Raw genomic sequence first — 22,244 nt, 5'->3', positions numbered from 1 at the left:
GCGACAAGAGAATCTTTCGGTGGGTTTACACAAATGACAAACCTGGTAAAAAGTAGATGGCACATTGGGCTTGGTTTTAATCACGTGAGCCACACTACAAAAAATAAATCTTACGTGTTCTTTCGGCCGACTTTCTGACTAAGGCTAAATTACTGGAATGGGAAATCATATCTAGGCAACTCCTTGATTAACCAATTGTTTTTATCGCTCATTATATAATCTTTGGTTAATAATAACACATGTAAATTCCCCAGGTTCAGCCCAGTTAAGTGGGCTATAACTTGATGGCCTTAGGGCCTCACAAACCCCCCCCACCCCCACATAGGATTTTTAGGGTTTTCATTCCAGGAGTCTTTTATATGTTTTCTGGTATTTCCTTCGTCGCCGTCGTTAAAAAGAAGAAAGAAAACATGGCTTATGCAGCAATGAAGCCCACGAAGGCTGGTTTGGAAGAGCCACTCGAGCAAATTCATAAGATCAGGATTACTCTCTCCTCCAAGAATGTGAAGAACCTTGAGAAAGGTTTTCTTACATCTTTTCCTTCTGATTTTGATGACCCAATCGTTTCATTTTGGCAATCACGTTCTTGATTAATGGTTTTGATTTTGATCAGCTCTCGTCGATCAAATTAGCCGATCTAGGGTTTACAATTTAGGGTTTAGCAAAGGTTGTAGCTTTATTCGAATTGAATGAAATGGAAGGTTTTTGGTCGAACAGTGAAGGAGTGTTTTTGATGCCTTATTTGTTTCGTGCAGTGTGTGCTGATTTGGTTCGTGGAGCTAAGGACAAGAGACTGAGAACCAAGGGACCAGTGAGAATGCCCACCAAGGTTCTTAAGATCACTACCCGAAAAGCTCCTTGTGGTGAAGGTATATACAATTCGTATATGATTCAGCTCGTCGATCTTGTTTGTTGACATAGTTGAAACTCGTTACCACTGTTATTTTAACAGGAACCAACACATGGGACAGATTCGAACTTAGGGTGCACAAGCGAGTGATTGATCTCTTCAGCTCTCCTGATGTGGTCAAGCAAATCACTTCCATCACGATTGAACCTGGTGTCGAGGTCGAAGTCACCATCGCCGACTCTTAGATTATTTTCTTTCTTACTTTGCCTCTTGTCTCTCGGATGAAACCAATGTTTTTGTTGTAGTGAAAACTTTAGCTCTTTAGTTGAGATATTCATCTTTTCAGAGTTTGTTATTTACATCTATCAAAACTGAGATTATTATAATAACGCGCTTGTACACGATTCTCTTAGTTGTTGAAAGGCTTGCAAACTTTCTAGAAAATTTGTGAATGAACCAGTGGTCCTTGATCTCAATTTCATGAACCAGCCCACACGACCTTCGAGTTACTAACTAAACTATTTGACATACCTTCTGAATCGTCTGGTGTGTTTGAGAACTGTTCAAAATTTCAGTTTCCCGCTCTTTTCTCCGAAACTCAAAAGCCCTCGTCAGTTAATATTAGAATAACCGAATAATGTCTTTGAATGAAATCGAAACATTTTTGTCTTCGGCACATATATATAGCTCTAGTATTAACCTATTAGCTGTCTAAAAAACTTAGGTGAAAATAACAAATTGACCACCACCGGTAGGCAGTTGATTTAAGCACATGCGTTGGTGATATTGTGCTCCTGGTTCGAAATCCAGTGGTAAGAGGATTTATACTATGTTTTGGTATAAAAAAGAGTCCATCTCCCTTGTCTAAAAGGATTATTTAAACCTAAAATTCAGACACCTCTTGGTTAACAAAAAAAAAAAAAAAAAAAAAAAAAAAAATTGATTTCAGGTTAGTCTCTCTCTCTCTCGCAACGATTCAATTTACTGTAACCTTGGATCTCCGACTCCGATTGAAGCGAGGTTCCATCTTGCTTGGGTTCCCAATTTGCTCCATTTCTCGCTTTTTTTTTTTTAATCGTTTCCTTTACTCGAATCTGAGCGAAGAAGAGGAAGGAAGATGCACATAAAGGAGATATGCCTCGAAGGTTTCAAATCATACGCGACGAGGACGGTCGTCTCTGGCTTCGATCCCCACTTCAACGCGATAACGGGACTGAACGGGTCGGGGAAATCGAACATCCTCGATTCCATCTGTTTCGTTCTGGGTATCACCAATCTCCAGCAGGTTCGAGCTGCTAATCTCCAGGAGCTCGTCTACAAGCAAGGCCAAGCTGGGATTACCAAGGCCACCGTCTCCGTTACCTTCGACAATTCCGAGAGACACAGAAGCCCTCTCGGCTACGAGGAGCATCCCGAGATCACTGTCACTCGACAAGTAGGCTTTTCTTCTTGCTCGATTTTATCTTCCCTTTGATCAATTGCATGGGGGTTTGTCAATTAATTTGAGACCCCTAACTTTGAATTTGAGTTTCTGTTGTGCGTTTGGATAGTAAAGCTTGTAGCTCTTTCATTTGCTCTCTCACAGTGACATGTTTCTTTTGGTTTTGAAGATTGTGGTTGGTGGTCGTAACAAGTATCTGATAAATGGGAAGCTTGCGCAACCAAATCAAGTCCAGAATCTATTCCACTCGGTGCAGCTTAACGTCAACAACCCCCACTTTCTCATCATGCAAGGGCGTATCACCAAAGTCTTGAACATGAAACCTCCCGAGATCCTATCCATGCTCGAGGAAGCTGCTGGCACAAGAATGTACGAAAACAAGAAAGACGCTGCACTGAAGACGCTTGAGAAAAAGCAAACCAAGGTCGATGAGATAAACAAGCTTCTGGATCACGAGATATTGCCGGCTTTAGAGAAACTGAGGAAGGAGAAAGCGCAGTACATGCAGTGGGCTAATGGCAACGCAGAGCTAGATCGTCTGAAGAGGTTCTCTATTGCCTTTGAGTATGTCCAAGCAGAGAAGATTAGAGACAACGCTGTTCATGGGGTGGAAGCAATGAAGGCGAAGCTCACTAGTATTGACGAGGAAACTGAAAAGGCACATGAGGAAATTAAGGGTATTGAGAAACAGATCGAGGATTTGACTCGGGCAAAGGAAGCCAGCATGGGAGGGGAAGTAAAAACTCTGTCCGAGAAAGTGGATTCACTGTCTCAAGAGATGACACGTGAGTCATCTAAGCTTAATAATAAGGAGGACACCTTTCTGGGAGAAGAAGAGAATGCTGAAAAGGTTAGAGGCATGACGAAAAATGTTTTTTCTTTTGTTGCTGTTACAACTGTTACAAATTCTCAGCTATTTCTAACGTTTTTATAACTTCCTACTTGTTGTTGCTAGATTGTTCACAATATCGAAGAGTTGAAAAAATCCGTCAAAGAGAGAGCCGCTGCTGTTAAGAAGTCTGAGGATGGAGCGGCTGATCTAAAACGAAGATTCCAGGAACTCTCCACAACATTGGAAGAATCTGAAAAGGAGCACCAGGTAGTACCACTAAATAACATATTTGTTGTTTCTTGCCATATAATATTTTTTTGATTTATGTTAACTTGTGTCCCTTTGGTTATTAGGGGGTACTAGCTGGTAAGAGTAGCGGAAATGAAGAGAAATGCCTAGAAGATCAACTACGGGATGCAAAGATTGCTGTTGGAACAGCAGGAACAGAGTTGAAACAGCTGAAAACCAAAATAGGACACTGCGAAAAGGAGCTAAAGGAGAGAAAGTCTCAGTTAATGTCAAAACAGGATGAAGCCGTTGAAGTTGAGAATGAACTTGGTTCTAGAAAAGGTGATGTGGAACGTGTAAAAAAGGCACTTGAATCTATTCCTATTAAAGAGGGTCAAATGGAAGCAATGGAGAAGGTTAGCATGGTCACCTTAGTTGATTTCATCAATTTTTACATTTAAGTATACATCTCTAACTGAAATATTCGTTTAGGACCGTGGATCTGTACTTGAAGTTGTGCAAAGGCTGGAAGATAAAGTCCGTGGTTTATCAGCTCAATTAGCAAATGTTCAATTTTCATACCGCGATCCTGTGAGAAACTTTGACCGATCAAAAGTGAAAGGTGTGGTCGCAAAACTAATAAAAGTAAAAGACAGGAACTCAATGACAGCGTTGGAGGTAAATTGGGTATCTTATCACTACACAATACGCATTGTTGGATTTTAATATTCTCAAGTCACTTTGCTTCTTGTTTTCAGGTTACTGCTGGTGGAAAGTTGTATAATGTTGTTGTGGACTCAGAAGAAACTGGGAAACAGCTCCTTCAAAATGGAGCTCTTAGGAGAAGAGTTACAATTATACCTCTGAACAAAATTCAATCTTACGTTGTTCAGCCTAGAGTGCAGCAAGCGACTGCTAGATTGGTATATGGATTTTTTATATGGTATTTCCATATTTAATATCTTTTTTTTTTGGTTCCTTGCTAATTTTCCATTTATTTTCAGGTTGGGAAGGATAATGCAGAACTGGCACTTTCTTTAGTCGGTTATAGCCAGGACATAAAGGTATCTGATAAGTAATCCTCGTTATATCAAGTTTTCAAGAATATCATAATGTCCATGGCTGATAATCTTCCATTTCATTCATGAGCTCTGATAAATGAATTTCAACTTCTGTTTTGATCGAATCATGGTCTTTTGCAGAATGCCATGGAGTATGTTTTTGGCTCCACTTTTGTTTGCAAAACTACTGATGCGGCAAAGGAAGTAAGTCTTTACCACGCATTCAGTATTTATAGTGGTGTTGCAGCGGCTTCATATAATTTTGACTCTACGTGGAATATGCATTGCGTAGATTATTTCATTTGTCTGAGTTTTTTTCTAGTAACCTTATATGCATTTGTAGCTGAGCCTTTGGTATATAGATTGTTAAAGCTATCTCTGATCATTAAAGCTAAGTGAAACACATGATACAAGTCAAAATTTTGAACACCATGTTCTCTCTTTATGTTAATGGAATGTACTTAATTGTTGGCCTTTCTGGATCTGGTTCTGGGAGTGGGAGAATACTCTTGACGCATCAAATCTGATAACCGATTTTAAAATTTTATCACTTTTATTGGGTTATACTTACAACATCTACTGTACCTTGATTTCTGTCTCGTTGTCTTCGCTACTATTTAGTGTTCACTCTATGCCCTGCCCCTCACTGTTTCTTCTACAGGTTGCTTTCAATAGGGATATTCGGACTCCAAGTGTCACACTTGAAGGTGATATTTTCCAGCCCAGTGGTCTTCTTACTGGTGGGAGTCGCAAGTATGTTTTTCTTTCTTGGAGTCTTAGATATCTTCTGAGACTTAATTTTTCATGGATGTGGTTCAGAAATGCCTAAACACTCAATTGTCAAAGCAATTTTTCTTATATATTTTTTTGCCTTAGGGGTGGAGGTGATCTCCTTAGGCAACTCCATGACCTGGCAGAAGCTGAATCAGAATTACAAGGACACCAGAGAAGGTTGGCTGACATTGAAGCGCAGGTAAACCCTTAATCTATTTTTCCGCCGAGATAGAACTAAATATATCTTTGTAATGCTATCTGATTGCTCTCCTTAGGCTCCTCATATCACAGTAATAAAGTGTTTTCAGTACTTCAAACTTTAATTGCTTGTTTATCTTGACATCTCAGATCAAAGAGCTTCAGCCCCTTCAAAAGAAATTCACAGATGTTAAAGCACAGTTGGAGCTAAAAACGTATGAATTGTCCTTATTCCTGAAGAGGGCTGAACAGAATGAGCATCACAAGGTTTATGTCTCTGTCTTCTATCTATATCTTAAACTAAATTATCAGTTTTGTATTGTCTTTTATTCATACTTGAGGCACATATTTACACTTTCGATCCCGCCTACCTATCTATATATAGCTGGGCGAAGCAGTACAAAAACTTGAAGTAGAGCTTGAAGAAACGAGATCCCAAATTAAAGAGAAGGAACTTGCTTACAATAATTGTGTTGATGCTGTCTCCACATTAGAGAAATCCATCAAAGACCATGACAAGAACAGAGAGGGAAGACTCAAAGGTTTGGAAAAAAATATTAAGACCATTAAAGCTCAGATGCAGGCAGCTTCCAAAGATTTAAAGGTATTCTAGATTTCTCAGTCAAGTACTTATACGCCACTGAACTACTTGAATCATAATTTCTTTTATTGTCCCGAATTATCCAAATTTATCACGGAAACATTGCCTTCTGAGTTTTCGGAGATTTTCATAAAATCTTTTTGGCACTTCCAAAACTCGCTGTAACGTTCTGTGGTTCTTCATGCTTACAGAGTCATGAAAATGAAAAAGAAAAGCTTGTGATGGAGGAAGAAGCGATGGTTCAGGAACAATCGTCCTTGGAAAGCCAGTTAGCTTCATTGAAAACCCAGATTACCACTCTGACTACGGAAGTAGACGAGCAGCGGGCCAAGGTGATTATAGTCACTACTCTAGGTTAGATTTGTTGATAATGAGGAAATATATCATGTTAAGATATGATTCCTCTGCAGGTTAATGCCTTACAGAAGATTCATGATGAGTCTCTTGCCGAGCTCAAGTTAATACATGCAAAGATGAAGGAATGCGATACACAGATAAGTGGTTTTGTCACTGAGCAGGAAAAATGTCTACAGAAGCTTAGTGACATGAAGCTTGAGAAAAAGAAGCTGGAAAATGAGGTATTCTTTCTAACCTGCATTGGTTTATGCTTTTTTTATGGAAGTGCTATTAGTCCTATCCCTTATTCCTTTTTAATGTTTTGTATTTGCCTTAAGCTTCTTAATTGGTAAGAAACATTAATCAATTTAAGAGGGTATGCTGATTGAAGTGGAACTGAATATAAAATTAAAACTTTCTGGTAACTTGATTATGATATAAAGAGGATAAAGTTGGTTTTGTTCGTAAGAATTTCTACAAAGATTTTTCGTTTATTGTAACTTCTACATGTCAAGTGATATACTTTCCGTGAGAACTCTCTCCAAATATATTTTATAGGTGGTAAGGATGGAGACGGATCATAAAGACTGCTCAGTGAAAGTCGACAAGCTCGTTGAGAAGAATACATGGATAGCATCTGAAAAGCAGCTTTTTGGAAAAGGAGGGACAGATTATGATTTTGAATCTTGTAATCCGTACGTAGCTAGAGAAAAGCTCGATAAGCTCCAGTCAGATCAGTCAAGGTATGTGTATGAGGATTAACATTTATCTATACTAATCTTCACATTCTGGGAATGCAACATAATAATCTTCTTCTGTTGCTGGTTATTCATTATCCTCGTAAAGCTTGGAAAAAAGAGTGAACAAGAAGGTTATGGCTATGTTCGAGAAAGCAGAAGATGAATACAATGCGCTGATATCAAAGAAAAATACAATCGAGGTTAGTTACTGAGTGATGAGTGCCTGATGTAGTTCAATAGTAGCTTCGTGTGCAATCACTAATGGAACTTTTTTTTTTCATTAGAATGACAAATCCAAAATCACGAAAGTGATTGAGGAGCTCGATGAGAAGAAAAAAGAGACCCTTAAAGTTACATGGGTTAAAGTTAACCAGTAAGTTGTCTTCTTTTCTCCAACCATGAGTCTGTTGTGTTACTTTCCATTCTTTTTTTTTTCTGATGTGTACCTTTGTTAAATACTATGTTTAGGGATTTCGGATCAATCTTTTCAACTCTATTACCTGGTACCATGGCAAAGCTAGAACCTCCTGAAGGCGGTACTTTCCTTGATGGTCTCGAGGTGCGGGTTGCCTTTGGTAAAGTATGGAAGCAGTCTTTGTCTGAACTCAGCGGAGGGCAAAGATCCCTTCTTGCGCTATCATTAATCTTGGCATTGCTTCTCTTCAAACCTGCTCCTCTTTATATATTAGACGAGGTATATTTTTTGCTTTTTCAATTTCAGATTTCTCAGCAAGTGAAAAAAGAGAAACATTCATGATTTTGTATTTGTCAGGTTGATGCAGCTCTTGATCTCAGCCACACACAGAACATAGGAAGAATGATAAAAGCTCATTTCCCTCACTCACAGGTCAAATCTCCATCTCAACCCTTTACTTTAAATCCAATGTTTGGTCTCAAAACTGTCTCTGCTTCTGAAACCTCATTTTTCAACAGTTTATCGTGGTTTCGCTGAAGGAAGGAATGTTCAACAATGCCAATGTTCTTTTCCGGACAAAGTTCGTGGATGGAGTTTCTACAGTCCAGAGGACAGTAACAAAGCTGACCAAGTGATCAATCTCTGCTTATCCCTCAATCGAATCATTCGCAAATATGTATCCACCACTGCTCGGAACGTTTTCGTTGGTGTATCCATTGTCCATAATTTATCTTTATGTTTATTCCTGCTCTTTGCTGTGAAGAGATACTCGGTTTAGATGTTTGTCTTATTGAGATTCAAAGCTGGTTCGGTTTTTTTATCGGTTCTGTTTGTTTTGTAACAGATGTTTCTTTGTAGCTGAACGGTATTGATGTTATATTTACGAGTGAAGAAACAGTATAATCAGGTTTTAGTATTAAACAAGTAGAGATTGCATAAACAGAGCATTCATACATTTTTCTACTTTTCAAAGAAGTGAAAGTAATGCCTCAGGGTGAAAAATGAGAAATCTCATGCAGGTTCTGGTCGGATCTTTCGGAAACATCCAAAACTTTCTACTCTCTCGCAGATACTCACGCATGGGGATCTTCTTAGCCGATGCAACTCTAGCACATCTCTTCATTCATGGATACTACTTGCTGCCATGTCAGAAAATCAAGTCATTGTCCAGGCATTTTTCACTATCTTACAACTAACGCATGAGAAGATTTCTATGAATACATAACAAATCTTAGAGTCATTCACAATTATATCAAACGGATCTTCAAGATATTCAAGATCCTTCTCTGAAGCAGACTAAAGTGATCTCTGCTTATACCTCAATCGAATCATTTGAAGTACAAATCACTAATCCAGCTTTTGCAAGCTCATTCAGATTTTTAGCAACTTCCTTGCTCTTTTCTGGCATTTTTTTTTTGTCATTAAAGAAAATCATTTCAATGTTCGCGTCCGAAGACTAATAAGGAAAATAAAACCGAAATAGAATAATTTGCAACCAATAGGTGCGAAACAGAGAGTAGCAGTTCAGAGACAGAGGCCACAACAAAAGAACCTTCATGATATAAACATCAGGCAAGAAGAATCAACTTCTCAGCAGGACGAACAAGGAACTAAGAGGAAGTTACCGGAGGAGGGAGACAGAGATGACCCTGCAGCTAAGAGATTTGAGACAAACCAACACAATTTCCAACATCAACAAAGAACGGTGGCTCTGAAGGTGGAAGAGCCACCTAACGCCCCATGAGAATATTGCATTGGAATTGTCAAGGGTTGGGGAGTACCCTGACAATTCCACACCTAAAAGATATTAGGAATACCCATAATCCTGATATCATACTCCTTGTAGAAACTAAGCATGTGGATAGTTATGTAAATAACCTAGCTAAGGACTTAGAATATGACCACTGTTTTGTAATTCCTGCTAAGGGAAGTAGCGGAGGGGTAGCTATAATGTGGAAAGATGGGGTTAAGATTCATTTTTTGGGAAACCCATCTATGAATAAGACTGACATGTATGTGGAGGATGGAAGTAAACTCTTTTGTTTGTCATATATATATGGAAATCCGGATGTTGCTACAGGGTTTTATCAGCATAGACCGAGACTTATGCTAGGGGACTTCAATGAAATTAAAAGCAATGATGAAAAAGAAGGAGGTATTATACGATCAGAAGCTTCTTTCTTCCTTTTCAGGTCTATGATCTCTATCTCTGGAATGCATGACTTAAAAACAATAGGAGGATACTTTACATGGATAGGCAATAGAGCTCACTATCATATCAAGTCACGAATAGATCGAACAATGGCAAATTGTGATTGGCTTGATATGTACCCGACTGCTCATGTTAAGTTATTACCCTGGATAGGATCAGACCACAGACCCTTACTAGTATGTACTGAAGATATCAAAGTCAACAAGCATAGTCTATTTAGATATGATAACAGATGGAGGTTTAACCCTGAAGTCAAAAGAGTTATAAAAGACGTCTGGGCTACTGAATGTACTAACATCCCTCCTAAGGATTTTCACAGGATTATAGAGAAATGCAGGAGGGCATTGTCGAGATGGAAGAGCAAGAACCAGACTAATACGACCAAGAGAATTAATCAACTGAAGGAACAAATTCAGCAAATGTATCAAAGCTCCACAATAGACTATGCTACTCTCAATATCCTCAAGGTTGAACTCAACCTGCAATATAGAATGGAGGAAGAATATTGGAGAACTAAAAGCCGAATTCAATGGCTTAATGCAGGAGATAGAAACAGTAAATTCTTCCATTCTAAAACCAAGCAAAGGCGAAGTCGGAACAGGATCATTCATATAAAAGATGATCAAGGAAACACTAAAACAAAGCCAGGTGATATTAGAGAGCAAATCATGAAATATTTTCAGAAATTATATACTAGTGAAGGGACTGTTATTGATGAAGATCTTTTACGAGGTATCCCTGTGACCATTTCGGAGGAAATAAATACAAAATTAACTGCTCAAGTCACAGAGAAGGAGATTGAAGCTGCTGCTTTTTCTATAAATCCTGATAAATCTCCAGGGCCTGATGGTATGAATGCAGGATTCTATAGACATCATTGGGAGATCATCAAACAAGGTGTGATTCCTTATGTCAAAACTTTTTTTCATCAGAATCACCTTGATCCCAAGCTAAATCAAACTCATGTGTGCCTAATCCCTAAAATAGATTCTCCCTCTAGTATTAGGGACTATAGGCCAATCAGTCTCTCCAATGTTGCTTATAAAATCATCTCTAAAATATTAGCAGAGAGACTGAAACCTTACCTTAATGGAGCCATATCTGAAAACCAAAATGCTTTTATTTCTGGAAGGTTGATAACAGATAATGTGCTCATTGCCCATGAGCTGATGCATTCTTTGCATACTAAGAAGCTTAAAACTAAGTTTATGGCTTTTAAGCTAGATATTTCAAAAGCTTTCGATAAGGTGGAATGGAATTTCATAGTTCAGATCATGAGAAGGATGGGGTTTTGTAATACTTGGTGTCAATGGATTCACAAATGCTTATCGACGGTTTCATATTCCATTCTCATCAATGGTGAACCTACTGATATAATTAGACCTCAGCGTGGAATACGCCAAGGTGATCCCATATCACCTTATCTATATATTTTATGCGCTGAAGGTTTATCTCAGCTTATATAAAGAGCCATTAATCAACATAAGCTTCATGGGTTCAAAGCTTCGCGTGGGGGTCCGGCAATTTCTCATCTATTCTTTGCTGATGACTCTCTTCTCTTTTGTAGAGCAACTGTAGAGGAGTGTAGACATCTGAAGGAAATTCTCAACCTCTACCAAAAAGCTTCAGGGCAAGAGGTAAACTATGATAAATCTGCCATTGCTTTTTCAAAAGGTATATCCTCAACTGAACAGCAACAATTAAAAGATGTAATGGGAATCAATAAAATAGGAGGTTTTGGAAGGTATTTAGGATTGCCTGAGCGTATAGGTCGAAGAAGAAAAGAGGCTTTTGAATACTTGAAGCAGAGGATAAAGAACAAATTAGATAGTTGGTACAATAAATTTCTGTCCCAAGCTGGGAAAGAGGTTCTGTTAAAAGCAGTTGTTACAGCTCTCCCTACTTATGCAATGTCCTGCTTTTTATTGCCAAAAGGTTTACTAAAGGAAATTACTTCTTATATGAGGAACTTTTGGTGGGCATCTGTCAAGGACAAGCATAAGATACCCTGGATAGGATGGAATAAAATTACTAAATCTAAAAGGGATGGAGGATTAGGAATAAGAAATATGGAGAATTTTAATATAGCTTTGCTAGCTAAACAGGGTTGGCGACTGATGAAATATCCACAATCCCTTCTGGCTAGAGTCTTTAAGGCAAAATACTACCGTCATTCAAGTTTCTTGCAAGCTGAGAGTTACACTACATCAAGTTATGGATGGCGTAGTATTATTCAAGCTCAAAAATTGTTAAAAACAGGAAGTAAATGGATTGTAGGGAATGGGAAAGACATCAGAGTATGGGAGGATAACGGGATCAAAACGAAGCCATCATCTCCAGCCTCTGGACCTGGTTCAATTAGCCACCCTGACCTCAGAGTCAATGACCTACTCCTAGGAACCGAGCATGAGTGGAATATCCAGCTTGTCACAGATATTCTTAATCAAGCTGATGCCAACTATGCTTTAAGTATTCGTCCAAGCAAAACAGGTAATCCTGATACTCTTGTCTGGTCATACACTAAAGATGGAAATTATAGTGTGAAGACGGGCTATCATTTACAATGCCAAATGGAAGATCAAGATTCGCAGATAGATCAAGTACCAATCCCGGAGGAAGTAAGAAAATGTTGCTCAAATATATGGAAGCTAAAGATTCCTCCGAGGTTAAAAACGTTCTGGTGGAGGGTAGCACATAACTGCCTTGCTGTGATGGATAATATGAGGAAGAGAGGAATTGTAATAGATAATACATGTCAAACATGTGGGGAGAGTACTGAAACACTCAACCATATGTTGTTTGAATGCAGAGTCGCTAAAGAAATTTGGGAGATGATTCCTACTAGTTTTTATGTGTCTGCTAGCACCTCAGATAATCTGATTGAGAATATTAATTATCTGCTGATTGGTGCTAAGCAGGATAAAAGAGAAGCTCTGAATTTCTTTGCAGGGTGGAACATCTGGAAAATGAGAAATAACATCTTGTTCCATCACAAGAGAGATCACATTCTCAGAGTTATTCATGCAGCAATAAGAGAGAATCAGTGTTGGAATAAAGCAATAGACATCGAAAGCTCTCAAAAACAAAGTACTGGAGCACAAAGGAATCAAATGGAAAATATTCATGAGATACTCCCGCCATTAACAAATTTATATTGCCTTGTTGATGCTTCTTGGAAGAGTAATCAAGAGCTAGCAGGAATAGGATGGTCCTTACACAGTAAAGAAGGCATCCAAAAGATAAGAGGTTCCTCTTCTATTGTGCCAACAAATACATCTATAGAAGCAGAGGCAATGGCAATGTTAATGGCAGTCCAACAAATCAAAAGCTTACGGTATGAGAATGTCGCTTTTATTAGTGACTGTAAGCAATTAATAGATGAGTTAAATCAGTTTTATGCTGAAGAAACCATCATCAGTAAGCGTGTCATGGAGGCTGTCTCTATGATACGAGACATCTATAACATATCAAGAGCTTGTAATTTCACTTTTCACTTTATGTCCCGATCTTTTTTAAATGTTGTAGATGCACTAGCTAAAGAAGCAAGAACTAAAAACCAAAGTTATGTAATATCTTGGTTTGCTTAATAATAAAATGAAATATGTTGACAAAAAAAAAAGGTGCGAAACAGAGATAAAGCTCCTAAATAAATCCAAGGAGAAAAGGTAAGGGCTGATATACTGCGAACGTCATCACCAAACGGTGTGTCTTGGTCACAGCAAGAGCCGAGCTGGATAAGAGGTGGCTAAAGCTTCTCGTTAACGTGAAAAGATTCGGTTTAAGTAAATAATAATGCAAACCACTTATGATGGTGGTCTAATAGGATTCAATGCCGGTTCGGTTTTCTTTAATGTTCGGTCTGTTTGTATCAGTTAGGGGTTTGCTACAAATGTTTATTTTTAGCTGAAAAGAACTTCTGTGAGTTGGTTTTTATTGGTATGGTTAGGTTGATTAACGAGAAATACGAGAGATTTTTTTTTTTTTTTATATAGCAATAACTACTATCACATCGTGATGCTCACAGATTAACAAGAAACCATAAAACTAATTTTAATTCATGGTTTGTTTATTTTTACCTGTTTTTCTCTATAAAATATATCTAACTCAAACTACTTACAATGCATTTTGTAATGCTGATATTTATGTTCCAACCACCATAAATTAATTCTATTAGCAACCAACGGAAAGGTGCATTTGATCTAATTTTGTTTAAGTTTATTTTTAAGATAATTATTCAACATATATCATGCATGAGTCACTGACATTATCACATAAGTAGGAGAAGAAATGGATAAATAATTTAAAGCAGAGACACATTTTGTGATTCGAATTAATGTACACTTGAGACGTCAAACGGTTGATGAAAAATTTGATAAAATTAAATTGGTAGTAAGCGGTAGTTGACATTTAATTCAATTTACAAAGCAAATATTTATGTTAATATGACTGCAAATTCCAAATAAAACAATAAATCACATGGAAAAGATTTGTGAAATCTTCTGGCGGTGCACTAGAAATGCAGGAACATGACTGTCTTTAGTTGTAAAATACTACAAGAACCAACATTGCATTTAATTTTATCTGTTTAAAAATTAATAGTATTTTTATCCATTGAATATGTCAACGCTTAATTCATAAATTAGTAAGCCAACGTCGATTGCATGCGGTCACCTTCGAGTTGACTTCCATTACCTTATCAACTATTTTATGTAAATCAAATCATTGACAAGTAATCTTATGTCAAACCGCCCTTTCTAATATATATTATTATTATATCATCATTGAAACGAATATTCTTTCCTACAAAACGCCTCTTCAAATGTGGATGAGATTTTGGTAAGTATATGCATGATTCATAATATCACAATCTGTTCCTGCTGATTCTTAATATTTGAAGTATATCATATCTTTGAGTGTTACGTTGAAACAACTTGGAAAGTAAGAATCATGCTGGCTTAACTAAAACTAAAACATAACTACTAATTCATGGCAACTTTTATGACACAGGCAAAAGTTAAGATTCAAATGTTTCTACTGTGATTTCAATCATAATTAATTATTATTGATGTTGTAAACTGTAAAAATAAACAGTATGTTAATTAGTCTGATATATTATATTATGAAAAAGGAAAGATAACATGTATGATTTATGATTTCTGTTATGAAAAAAGAAAGATAAAATATACTGTATGATTTATGAAATGGTTTGTGAAACAATTGGAATATTTTCTTAAGAAAATATTTAAATTAACACTAATTCATCGATTAATTACTAGACTAACACCAATAAAAAGCTTACTATAAATCCCATGTTTTTGGTTAAATACATAATATCCAATAAAATAAGAAATAAACCAGTAATACAATAACGAGTTTGTCTGTGTCATAATTAATTTTCTCTATTGTTGGTAACACTCAATAGAGGAACTATATCTGGAAATATTACTTGTCATTTATCACTCAAATATTATTAGGCCGTTGCTTCGTTTAAAAGTTATATAGTATGAGTTAAGATTAAAAACATTCGCAAGCAATTAGCTTGTAAACTTTCCAATAAACCAAGTTGCAGAATAAAAATGTAAGAACAACCATATTTTGGGAAACACTCAAAACACTAATGAGGAAATTGAGGAGACAAGATATCATCTTGAGGTTTGAGAGATGAGGATTCGGGTAGGCTAAGAAAATCCCAGAAGACATGGAAAACTCTCGTGCTTCGATACCTCCCTAGTCCCAGTTCCAAATTACATTTGACAATTTAAAACATTAAACTATCATAGAATACTCCATATATATATATGTCATATTCTACATATAATAATAATTCATGTCATAAGGGAAACTGTTTTAGAAAGAATTTAAAAGTCAAGATCGTTGACCTTTAATGGCCTATATAAACACATCATCGTTTCAACATTCAACTGAGAGAAACACATTGAGACTATAGAGAGAGAAGGAGAAACAAAAGTAAAAGAGACATGAGGAGTGACATGGCACGTCTCAGGTGTGGGAAGACGATTCCATTGCTCGGAATGGGAACTTATTGTCCTAAAAAAGATCAAGAGAGCACCATCTCAGCCGTCCATCAAGCCATCAAGGTTCATATTTCTCTCTTCTAAAATAATTTCATGTCTTTACTTTTAATTACAAAAAAGTTTACCAAATTATCTTTTAATATAGTGTGTTTTTTCTTTCTTGTATATCACTTTCTATACCATCCCTTATGAGTATAGTAGTTATCACTTGACCACCAAATATGATTAAATTTTATAGTAGTATAAAATCATAACTTGTTATACAAATTATCTACAAGTATGAAATATAAAATAAATTAGAAAAACCAAAATACAGAAGTGTTAGCTATTCCAATTTCAATAAAGAGTTTGTTAAGACCGTTGTTGTAACTTCTGATGTCTCATAAGCTTACTTCTTGGAATGGTGGCAGATAGGGTATAGACATTTTGACACGGCAAAGATATATGGATCAGAAGAAGCTCTAGGAACTGCATTGGGTCAAGCTATCTCTTGTGGATCTGTCCAAAGAGAAGATATCTTTGTCACTTCAAAGTTATGGTCTAGCGATCACCATGACCCAATCTCTGCCCTCACACAAACTCTTAAGTGAGTTTCTCTGGACAAACACAAACACTCTCCTACAGTACTATGAAGTTCGACATATCAATCTCATGACCATATTGTTTCTGACTTTATAGGACAATGGGGCTAGAGTATCTAGACAGTTACTTGGTGCATTGGCCAATAAAGCTAAAACCAGGAGTGAGTGAGCCTGTCCCTAAGGAAGACGAGTTTGAGAAAGATTTGGGGATTGAAGAAACATGGCAAGGCATGGAGAGATGCTTGGAGATGGGTTTGTGTAGATCCATTGGTGTTAGCAACTTCTCTTCTAAAAAGATCTATGATCTCCTCGATTTTGCTTCTGTTTCTCCTTCCGTTAACCAGGTTTGTATGCAACGCATTACAGATTTCTTGCTTCCTTTTAGCTAAATTGGGTAAACTAAGATTTTATGTTATGTATAGGTGGAGATGCATCCATTGTGGAGACAAAGCAAACTAAGGGAAGTGTGTGAAGAGAACAAGATCCATGTAAGTGGATACTCACCACTTGGTGCGCCAGGGAATTGTTGGGGGTCAACAGCTGTGATTGAACATCCTGTAATCAAATCCATTGCCCTCAGGCATAATGCCACCCCAGCTCAGGTAACTCAAAAAGTAAATATATAACTTGCTTTGGGGTTCTTTACCTTTTTTCTAAGAGCGATATCTAATTTATATCTAAACATGAAGGTGGCTTTAAGGTGGGGAATGTCAAAAGGGGCAAGTGTGATAGTGAAGAGTTTTAATGGAACAAGAATGAGAGAAAACAAGAGAGCCTTAGAGATTAAATTGGATGATCAAGACTTGTTACTTATCGACCAATTGGAGGAGTGGAAGCTCATGAGAGGAGATTTCCTTGTTAATCAAACCACAAGCCCTTACAAATCCATTGAACAACTTTGGGACAATGAGATATAATTGATTAGGGCTTCACATTATTCCATCCAAAATGTAATTTCGTCTTCATATTCCCGTTGCTTATGATCATCCTTTTTCCTTTGGTATATAAAGTCTTTACAACATGATTGTTCTATAATATATCCTTAAATGATAAAACTTATGTAACTTAGTAAAAGCTCTGCTGTTGTATCCCAAGTACAATTATACATTGATGCATCCAGATTCTTGTAAACATAAGAACTACTATACGAATATTTAAGATTGAAATTTGTATTTTGTTTTATTTGCAAACCTAGTTTCACGTTTAGTAATTCTACAATAGATGACATGGTGGTATTAGAAATATATTTTGTTTCGTTCTTTCGAAGATTGATAAAAATGAACTTACATGGCATGATCGAAATAGAACATGTAGCTTTTCTACTGAAAGATAGCGACGAAGAGAGATCTTTGGAGCTATAAGCGCGGGTTATTGGTTAGTGTATTTTGATGGATTTGAAAATTCAAACTAAATTTAGTGTTATTGGTTCTATGATTTTAAAATATGTATAGAAATCATGTGTTATTGGCAATGTTTTTAAACCCGACCAGGACACTGAACCGGACGACTTACCGGATCGTTGGGTCATTGGGTCGACCGCGGGTAAATCGCGGCTTAATAAATTAATTAATTTTTTATAATATAATATGTTAGCTATGAAAATAAATATATAAAAAACTAAAGTTTAATATTTTCTAAATGTTTTTTAAAACATAAAATAATATTTTGGATATGTAAATATTTTATGTTTAAAAAGCATTTAGAAAATACTTAACTTTAGTTTTTATTTTTTATTTTTATTTGACATACAAAATATCAAAAAATAGTTTAGACTATTTGAAATTTTCTGTAACAAAGTAAGAGCTATGACATCTAAAAAAAATCAAGATATAAAATTCATGAATATTTAAATGTCTAATGTGAATAATAAATTAAAATTCAAATTCAAAATAAACCAAAAGTAAAAGATCATTGTAATAAATTGTCCATAGCGGAAATAAACTAACACTCAATCACATCAACTAATTTTGGTTTCCTCTACCATCGTTCACTTCATTTTTCTTTAGGTGACATAGTGAAATCTTCATCAAAATCTAAAAATCACAAATGTAAAAGTGAAAAGAGAAGACCTCTTCTTCTTTTTTATCAGCACCTAACTTATTAATTGAAAACTTAGAATATAAAACATAATCTAAAAACTAAAAAAAGAAGTAAAAATTATTTAATGGTTCAACCGATATTGGGTTCCGGGTTTTAGTGAGTTTTTGCGGGTTTTTAAATATTGGTTTTTTCACAAAACCCAAACCGGTTTTTTTCTTGGTCACCGGGTTTACCGATTCAACCGCGGGTCCGGGTCGGGTTTCAAAACATTGGTTATTAGTTTAATGATTCATAAATTCTAATTCAAATTAAGTGTTATTCAATCATACGGATTTACTAATAGATTTGATTTCATAATAGATTTGCATAGATTTCTTTGTTAAAAATACAATGACTCAAATCCGAGGAAAAACCACCGGATTTTTAAATACTAATCCGAGAGAATTTGAAAATCTGTATATTTTATTTGGATTTATAAATACTATATGGATTTCTAAATCAATCAAAATATATAAACCAATAACACCTTCTAAATCCCCAAAAAAACTGTGTGCTGTTTTAATCTTCCAAAACAACATGGCGTCGGCTAATATTTTTGTTTTGATGATTAAAAGTTTAAAACGCATCATTTTTGTTATGAATCATATTATGGATGTCCATAACCAGCCCATACTAGAGAGAGAGAGCCGACGCCCTAGAGAGAGAGAGAGAGAGCCGGCGGCTAGAGAGAGAGAGAGAAACCCTAGTTTCCTTTTCCTTATTGGTTTATGATTTGTACTCTTTCCATTATTCTATGACGGTGTAATTCCCTATATATAAAGGACTCCTTATGTTTATGATTAATAAGAATAATATTTTATTCTCCTAAGTTTTACAACACGTTATCAGCACGATTACTCTAAGAACCCTAAGCTAAACTCCAAAATCGATAAACCCTAAAACTCTAGCCAACGAACGATCCCGATCGCGAACATTCCCGATCCAAGCTTCTTCGCTTCCCGATCAGTTCCAGCTCACGGCGATCTCAGCTTGGACAGCTAACGATCCGGATATCAGCTTCAACCTGTTCGCGTCCTGATCTAAGCAAGAACAGCTCGCGGCCTTCTCTTGTCCGATAGACGATCTCAGCCAGCTCGCGTTCCTGAAGGACAGCTCGCGTTCCCGAAGGACAGCTCTCTTTCCCGATCCAACAGACGACATCTCAGCTCGTTCCAGCTAGTTCGCGTTCCCGATCAGCAACGTCCAGCTCGCGTCTCTTCTCATTGGTGGTCCACTCAACACATCTGAGGTTAAGGTAACTCGAAACCCTAATGATCAATCATTGAACCCAAAATCGAATTTTGACTGCTTGATATAAATTGAAACCATAAATCCTTAAACCCTAATCGAAACTAATAAGCAAATCGAAATCTTAATGTGTTGAAATCGAAACCATAAACCCTAATTCGAAACCTTAATGGTTTTGAATCAAAACCTTAATGATCTAATGATCAAAATCAATTTCCTAAACCCCAATGATCTAATGATCAAAATCGAAACCCTAATACTTTAAATCCCTAGCCGCATGCATGCATAATGCATGTTATGCATAAAATCGATCAAAACCCTAATTAATCTTTGAAATCGAAATTGATTGTTTTGATTGATTTAATATGATCACATAGAAATCTTTTGCTAGGATTACTAGACCCATACTTGAATTTGGTTGATTGAATTGATGAACCGATTGAATGTTTTAAGATTAGGGAATCACCTAGGTTAATTGTTCTCATCCTGTTTAAGACTTAACCTGACCGTCTTTGTTCATATGTTTAAAACCCTAATCGCATTGAATATGATCCGTTAAGTTGATAGTAATTAACACCTTGATGCATTGCTTGATTGCTTGATCACTTAGAAACCGATTTCTAAGATGTATGAACCGATTGCATTAAGATCATATAGAAACCGTTTGATAAGATTGTTCATAACTTGTCTTGTCCGTGCGGCTTATCTTGCATCATACTCGTATGAACTGAATGCATCATATCCGTTTGCTCGTGTGACCAATTCGCATTACATGCCTGATTGTCTTGTATAATCATAAGAACACTAAGAACATTATTATCTTTAAAGATCTAAATTATAAAACATATGATTTCAGATGTCGAAAAACAACAACTTGGATTTTGCTGCCCTAAATCTCTCTGGAGATAATTACTTGCAATGGGCATTTGATGCTAAGATCATCCTGAAATCCAAGAGACTCGGTGAGTGTATCACCGAGGACAATGATGCTAGTGAGAAAGATAGATATAGAGCCATCTTGATCATTCACCATTATCTAACTGAGAGTCTCAAAGATCAGTATCTGACCATTGAGAATCCGTTAGACCTTTGGACATAATTGAAAGCAAGATATGATCACCAGAGAACGGTGATCTTACTAAAGGCTATGTATGATTGGAGGAATCTCAGGATCCAAGACTATAAGTCCGTGGACGAGTATAACTCAGCCCTATTTAAGATTGTTTCAAAATTGAAACTGTGTGGTGAGGATATAACGGATAAGGATATGCTTGAGAAAACCTTTTCCACCTTCCACACAAGCAATGTTTTGTTACAACAACAGTACCGTGAGAAGGGCTTCATGACTTATGCTAATCTGATTTCTTGTCTATTGCTCGCTGAGCAAAACAATGAATTGTTGATGAGAAACAGTGAAATGAGACCTCCTAGATCAGCCCCATTACCTGAAGCACACGCGGCCACTGAGGCCAAGAAAGAGGCTAATCACGCCCAAAGCAATGGCCAACACGGCCGTGGTCGTGGAAAATGGCATGGACGTGGCCGTGGTCGAAATTATTTTGGCCGCGGATGAGGAAATCAGTATGGTCGAGATCATGGTCGAGACCGTGGCCAAGGACACTCGTTTGGCCGAGGGCATGGCCGAGGCCGTGGGACATCATTCAAACCGCAACACTCGACCAAATCAGTGTGCCATAGATGTGGTATGGGTAATCATTGGGCTAAGACATGTAGGACTTCCAAACATCTAGTTGACCTCTATCAAGAGAGTTTGAAAGGGAAGAATTCTGAAGCCCACATGACATATCAAGGTGGTGAAGATGATTTTAATCGTGACCAAGACGATCTTATGGATTATGAAACTTCAGATTGTCTAAAAGATTGAAGTTGATTTCGACATTTATATTGTCATTTCTTTGAACTTGTTTTATTAAACTTAATAAATGAATGATTTTATATGAAGTCTCTAAAATATCATCCTATGAATCTTGTTTTATAAATGAATGAAAACAAGGATGTATTCGTAGTGGACAGTGGGTCAAGCCACACGATCTTAAGAGACAAAAGATACTTCATAAACTTAACCCTTAAAAACGCCAACATCTCCACAATGGCGGGTATAGCTAGTCTCATAGAGGGCCACGGCCAGGCTAACATTATGTTGCCTATGGGTACACATCTTGAAATATCAGATGCATTATATTCACCCAGCTCAAAAAGAAGCCTATTGAGTTTTAAAGACATTCGAATGAATGGTTTTCATACTGAGACTAAGGGCGAAGGAAACAAAGAGTTCCTTCAGATCTTTGAAATCGCCCAAGGCCATAAGAAAGTCTTAGAGACTATACATGCACTCTCTACTGGTCTTTACCATACCAAAGTCAGTATGATTGAGGCCAATGCCACATTTAATAAAATAGCCATCGAAAATTTCACTTTATGGTGTGACCGGCTTGGCCATCCCGGTTCGACCATGATGCGTAAATTGATCTCGAACACTAATGGCCATACATTGAAAGGGAAACGAGTTGTTCCTAAGCACATAACGTGTGTAGCATGTTCACGAGAGAAACTCATCGTTAAGCCATCACCAGTTAAAGTGACTAAGGAAAC

The 22,244-nt window shown here is 36.9% G+C and overlaps 4 protein-coding genes across 4 annotated transcripts; all 4 read left to right on the top strand.

Moving 5' to 3' along the window:
• The first annotated feature begins 327 nt into the window (after positions 1–327).
• On the top strand, positions 328–1,262 carry LOC106332250 (40S ribosomal protein S20-2). The gene is made up of 3 exons (XM_013770727.1): positions 328–522; positions 756–869; positions 953–1,262. The coding sequence occupies exons 1-3, from the start codon at positions 360–362 to the stop codon at positions 1,093–1,095; spliced, it is 420 nt and encodes a 139-aa protein (XP_013626181.1). The 5' UTR covers positions 328–359; the 3' UTR covers positions 1,096–1,262.
• A 507-nt stretch (positions 1,263–1,769) lies between these two features.
• LOC106336185 (structural maintenance of chromosomes protein 2-1) lies at positions 1,770–8,391 on the top strand. The gene is made up of 20 exons (XM_013774936.1): positions 1,770–2,285; positions 2,461–3,141; positions 3,247–3,390; positions 3,477–3,767; positions 3,844–4,029; positions 4,110–4,274; positions 4,356–4,415; positions 4,554–4,616; positions 5,074–5,165; positions 5,289–5,385; positions 5,535–5,651; positions 5,770–5,988; positions 6,177–6,317; positions 6,396–6,563; positions 6,880–7,064; positions 7,168–7,261; positions 7,346–7,434; positions 7,530–7,755; positions 7,834–7,908; positions 7,995–8,391. Exons 1-20 carry the CDS (start codon positions 1,968–1,970, stop codon positions 8,109–8,111), a joined length of 3,528 nt encoding a protein of 1,175 aa, XP_013630390.1. The 5' UTR covers positions 1,770–1,967; the 3' UTR covers positions 8,112–8,391.
• A 1,386-nt stretch (positions 8,392–9,777) lies between these two features.
• On the top strand, positions 9,778–13,226 carry LOC106330555. Its single transcript, XM_013769004.1, has 4 exons — positions 9,778–10,585; positions 10,832–10,976; positions 11,256–13,022; positions 13,214–13,226. Exons 1-4 carry the CDS (start codon positions 9,778–9,780, stop codon positions 13,224–13,226), a joined length of 2,733 nt encoding a protein of 910 aa, XP_013624458.1.
• Positions 13,227–15,666: 2,440 nt separating this feature from the next.
• LOC106334083 (aldo-keto reductase family 4 member C9-like) lies at positions 15,667–17,221 on the top strand. The gene is made up of 5 exons (XM_013772434.1): positions 15,667–15,786; positions 16,134–16,309; positions 16,402–16,648; positions 16,727–16,906; positions 16,994–17,221. The coding sequence occupies exons 1-5, from the start codon at positions 15,667–15,669 to the stop codon at positions 17,219–17,221; spliced, it is 951 nt and encodes a 316-aa protein (XP_013627888.1).
• Positions 17,222–22,244: the final 5,023 nt, after the last annotated feature.

This window comes from Brassica oleracea, chromosome C3 (genome assembly GCF_000695525.1).
Source record: "Brassica oleracea var. oleracea cultivar TO1000 chromosome C3, BOL, whole genome shotgun sequence".
Taxonomy (NCBI): Eukaryota; Viridiplantae; Streptophyta; class Magnoliopsida; order Brassicales; family Brassicaceae; genus Brassica; species Brassica oleracea.
The sequence above is the reverse complement of the archived record's forward strand: the minus strand, read 5'-3'. Positions and strand labels throughout refer to the sequence as shown.

Coding starts and splice junctions, on each gene's coding strand:
- LOC106332250 (XM_013770727.1), top strand. CDS start 360: ATGTTTTCTGGTATTTCCTTCGTCGCCGTCGTTAAAAAGAAGAAAGAA. Junction 523..755: donor TGTGAAGAACCTTGAGAAAG/GTTTTCTTACAT, acceptor TGTTTCGTGCAG/TGTGTGCTGATTTGGTTCGT. Junction 870..952: donor AAAAGCTCCTTGTGGTGAAG/GTATATACAATT, acceptor TTATTTTAACAG/GAACCAACACATGGGACAGA.
- LOC106336185 (XM_013774936.1), top strand. CDS start 1,968: ATGCACATAAAGGAGATATGCCTCGAAGGTTTCAAATCATACGCGACG. Junction 3,768..3,843: donor AAATGGAAGCAATGGAGAAG/GTTAGCATGGTC, acceptor ATATTCGTTTAG/GACCGTGGATCTGTACTTGA. Junction 5,386..5,534: donor TGGCTGACATTGAAGCGCAG/GTAAACCCTTAA, acceptor TTGACATCTCAG/ATCAAAGAGCTTCAGCCCCT.
- LOC106330555 (XM_013769004.1), top strand. CDS start 9,778: ATGGCAAATTGTGATTGGCTTGATATGTACCCGACTGCTCATGTTAAG. Junction 10,586..10,831: donor TTGGGAGATCATCAAACAAG/GTGTGATTCCTT, acceptor GGTTGATAACAG/ATAATGTGCTCATTGCCCAT. Junction 10,977..11,255: donor CAGATCATGAGAAGGATGGG/GTTTTGTAATAC, acceptor TCTCTTTTGTAG/AGCAACTGTAGAGGAGTGTA.
- LOC106334083 (XM_013772434.1), top strand. CDS start 15,667: ATGAGGAGTGACATGGCACGTCTCAGGTGTGGGAAGACGATTCCATTG. Junction 15,787..16,133: donor CCGTCCATCAAGCCATCAAG/GTTCATATTTCT, acceptor GAATGGTGGCAG/ATAGGGTATAGACATTTTGA. Junction 16,649..16,726: donor TTTCTCCTTCCGTTAACCAG/GTTTGTATGCAA, acceptor TGTTATGTATAG/GTGGAGATGCATCCATTGTG.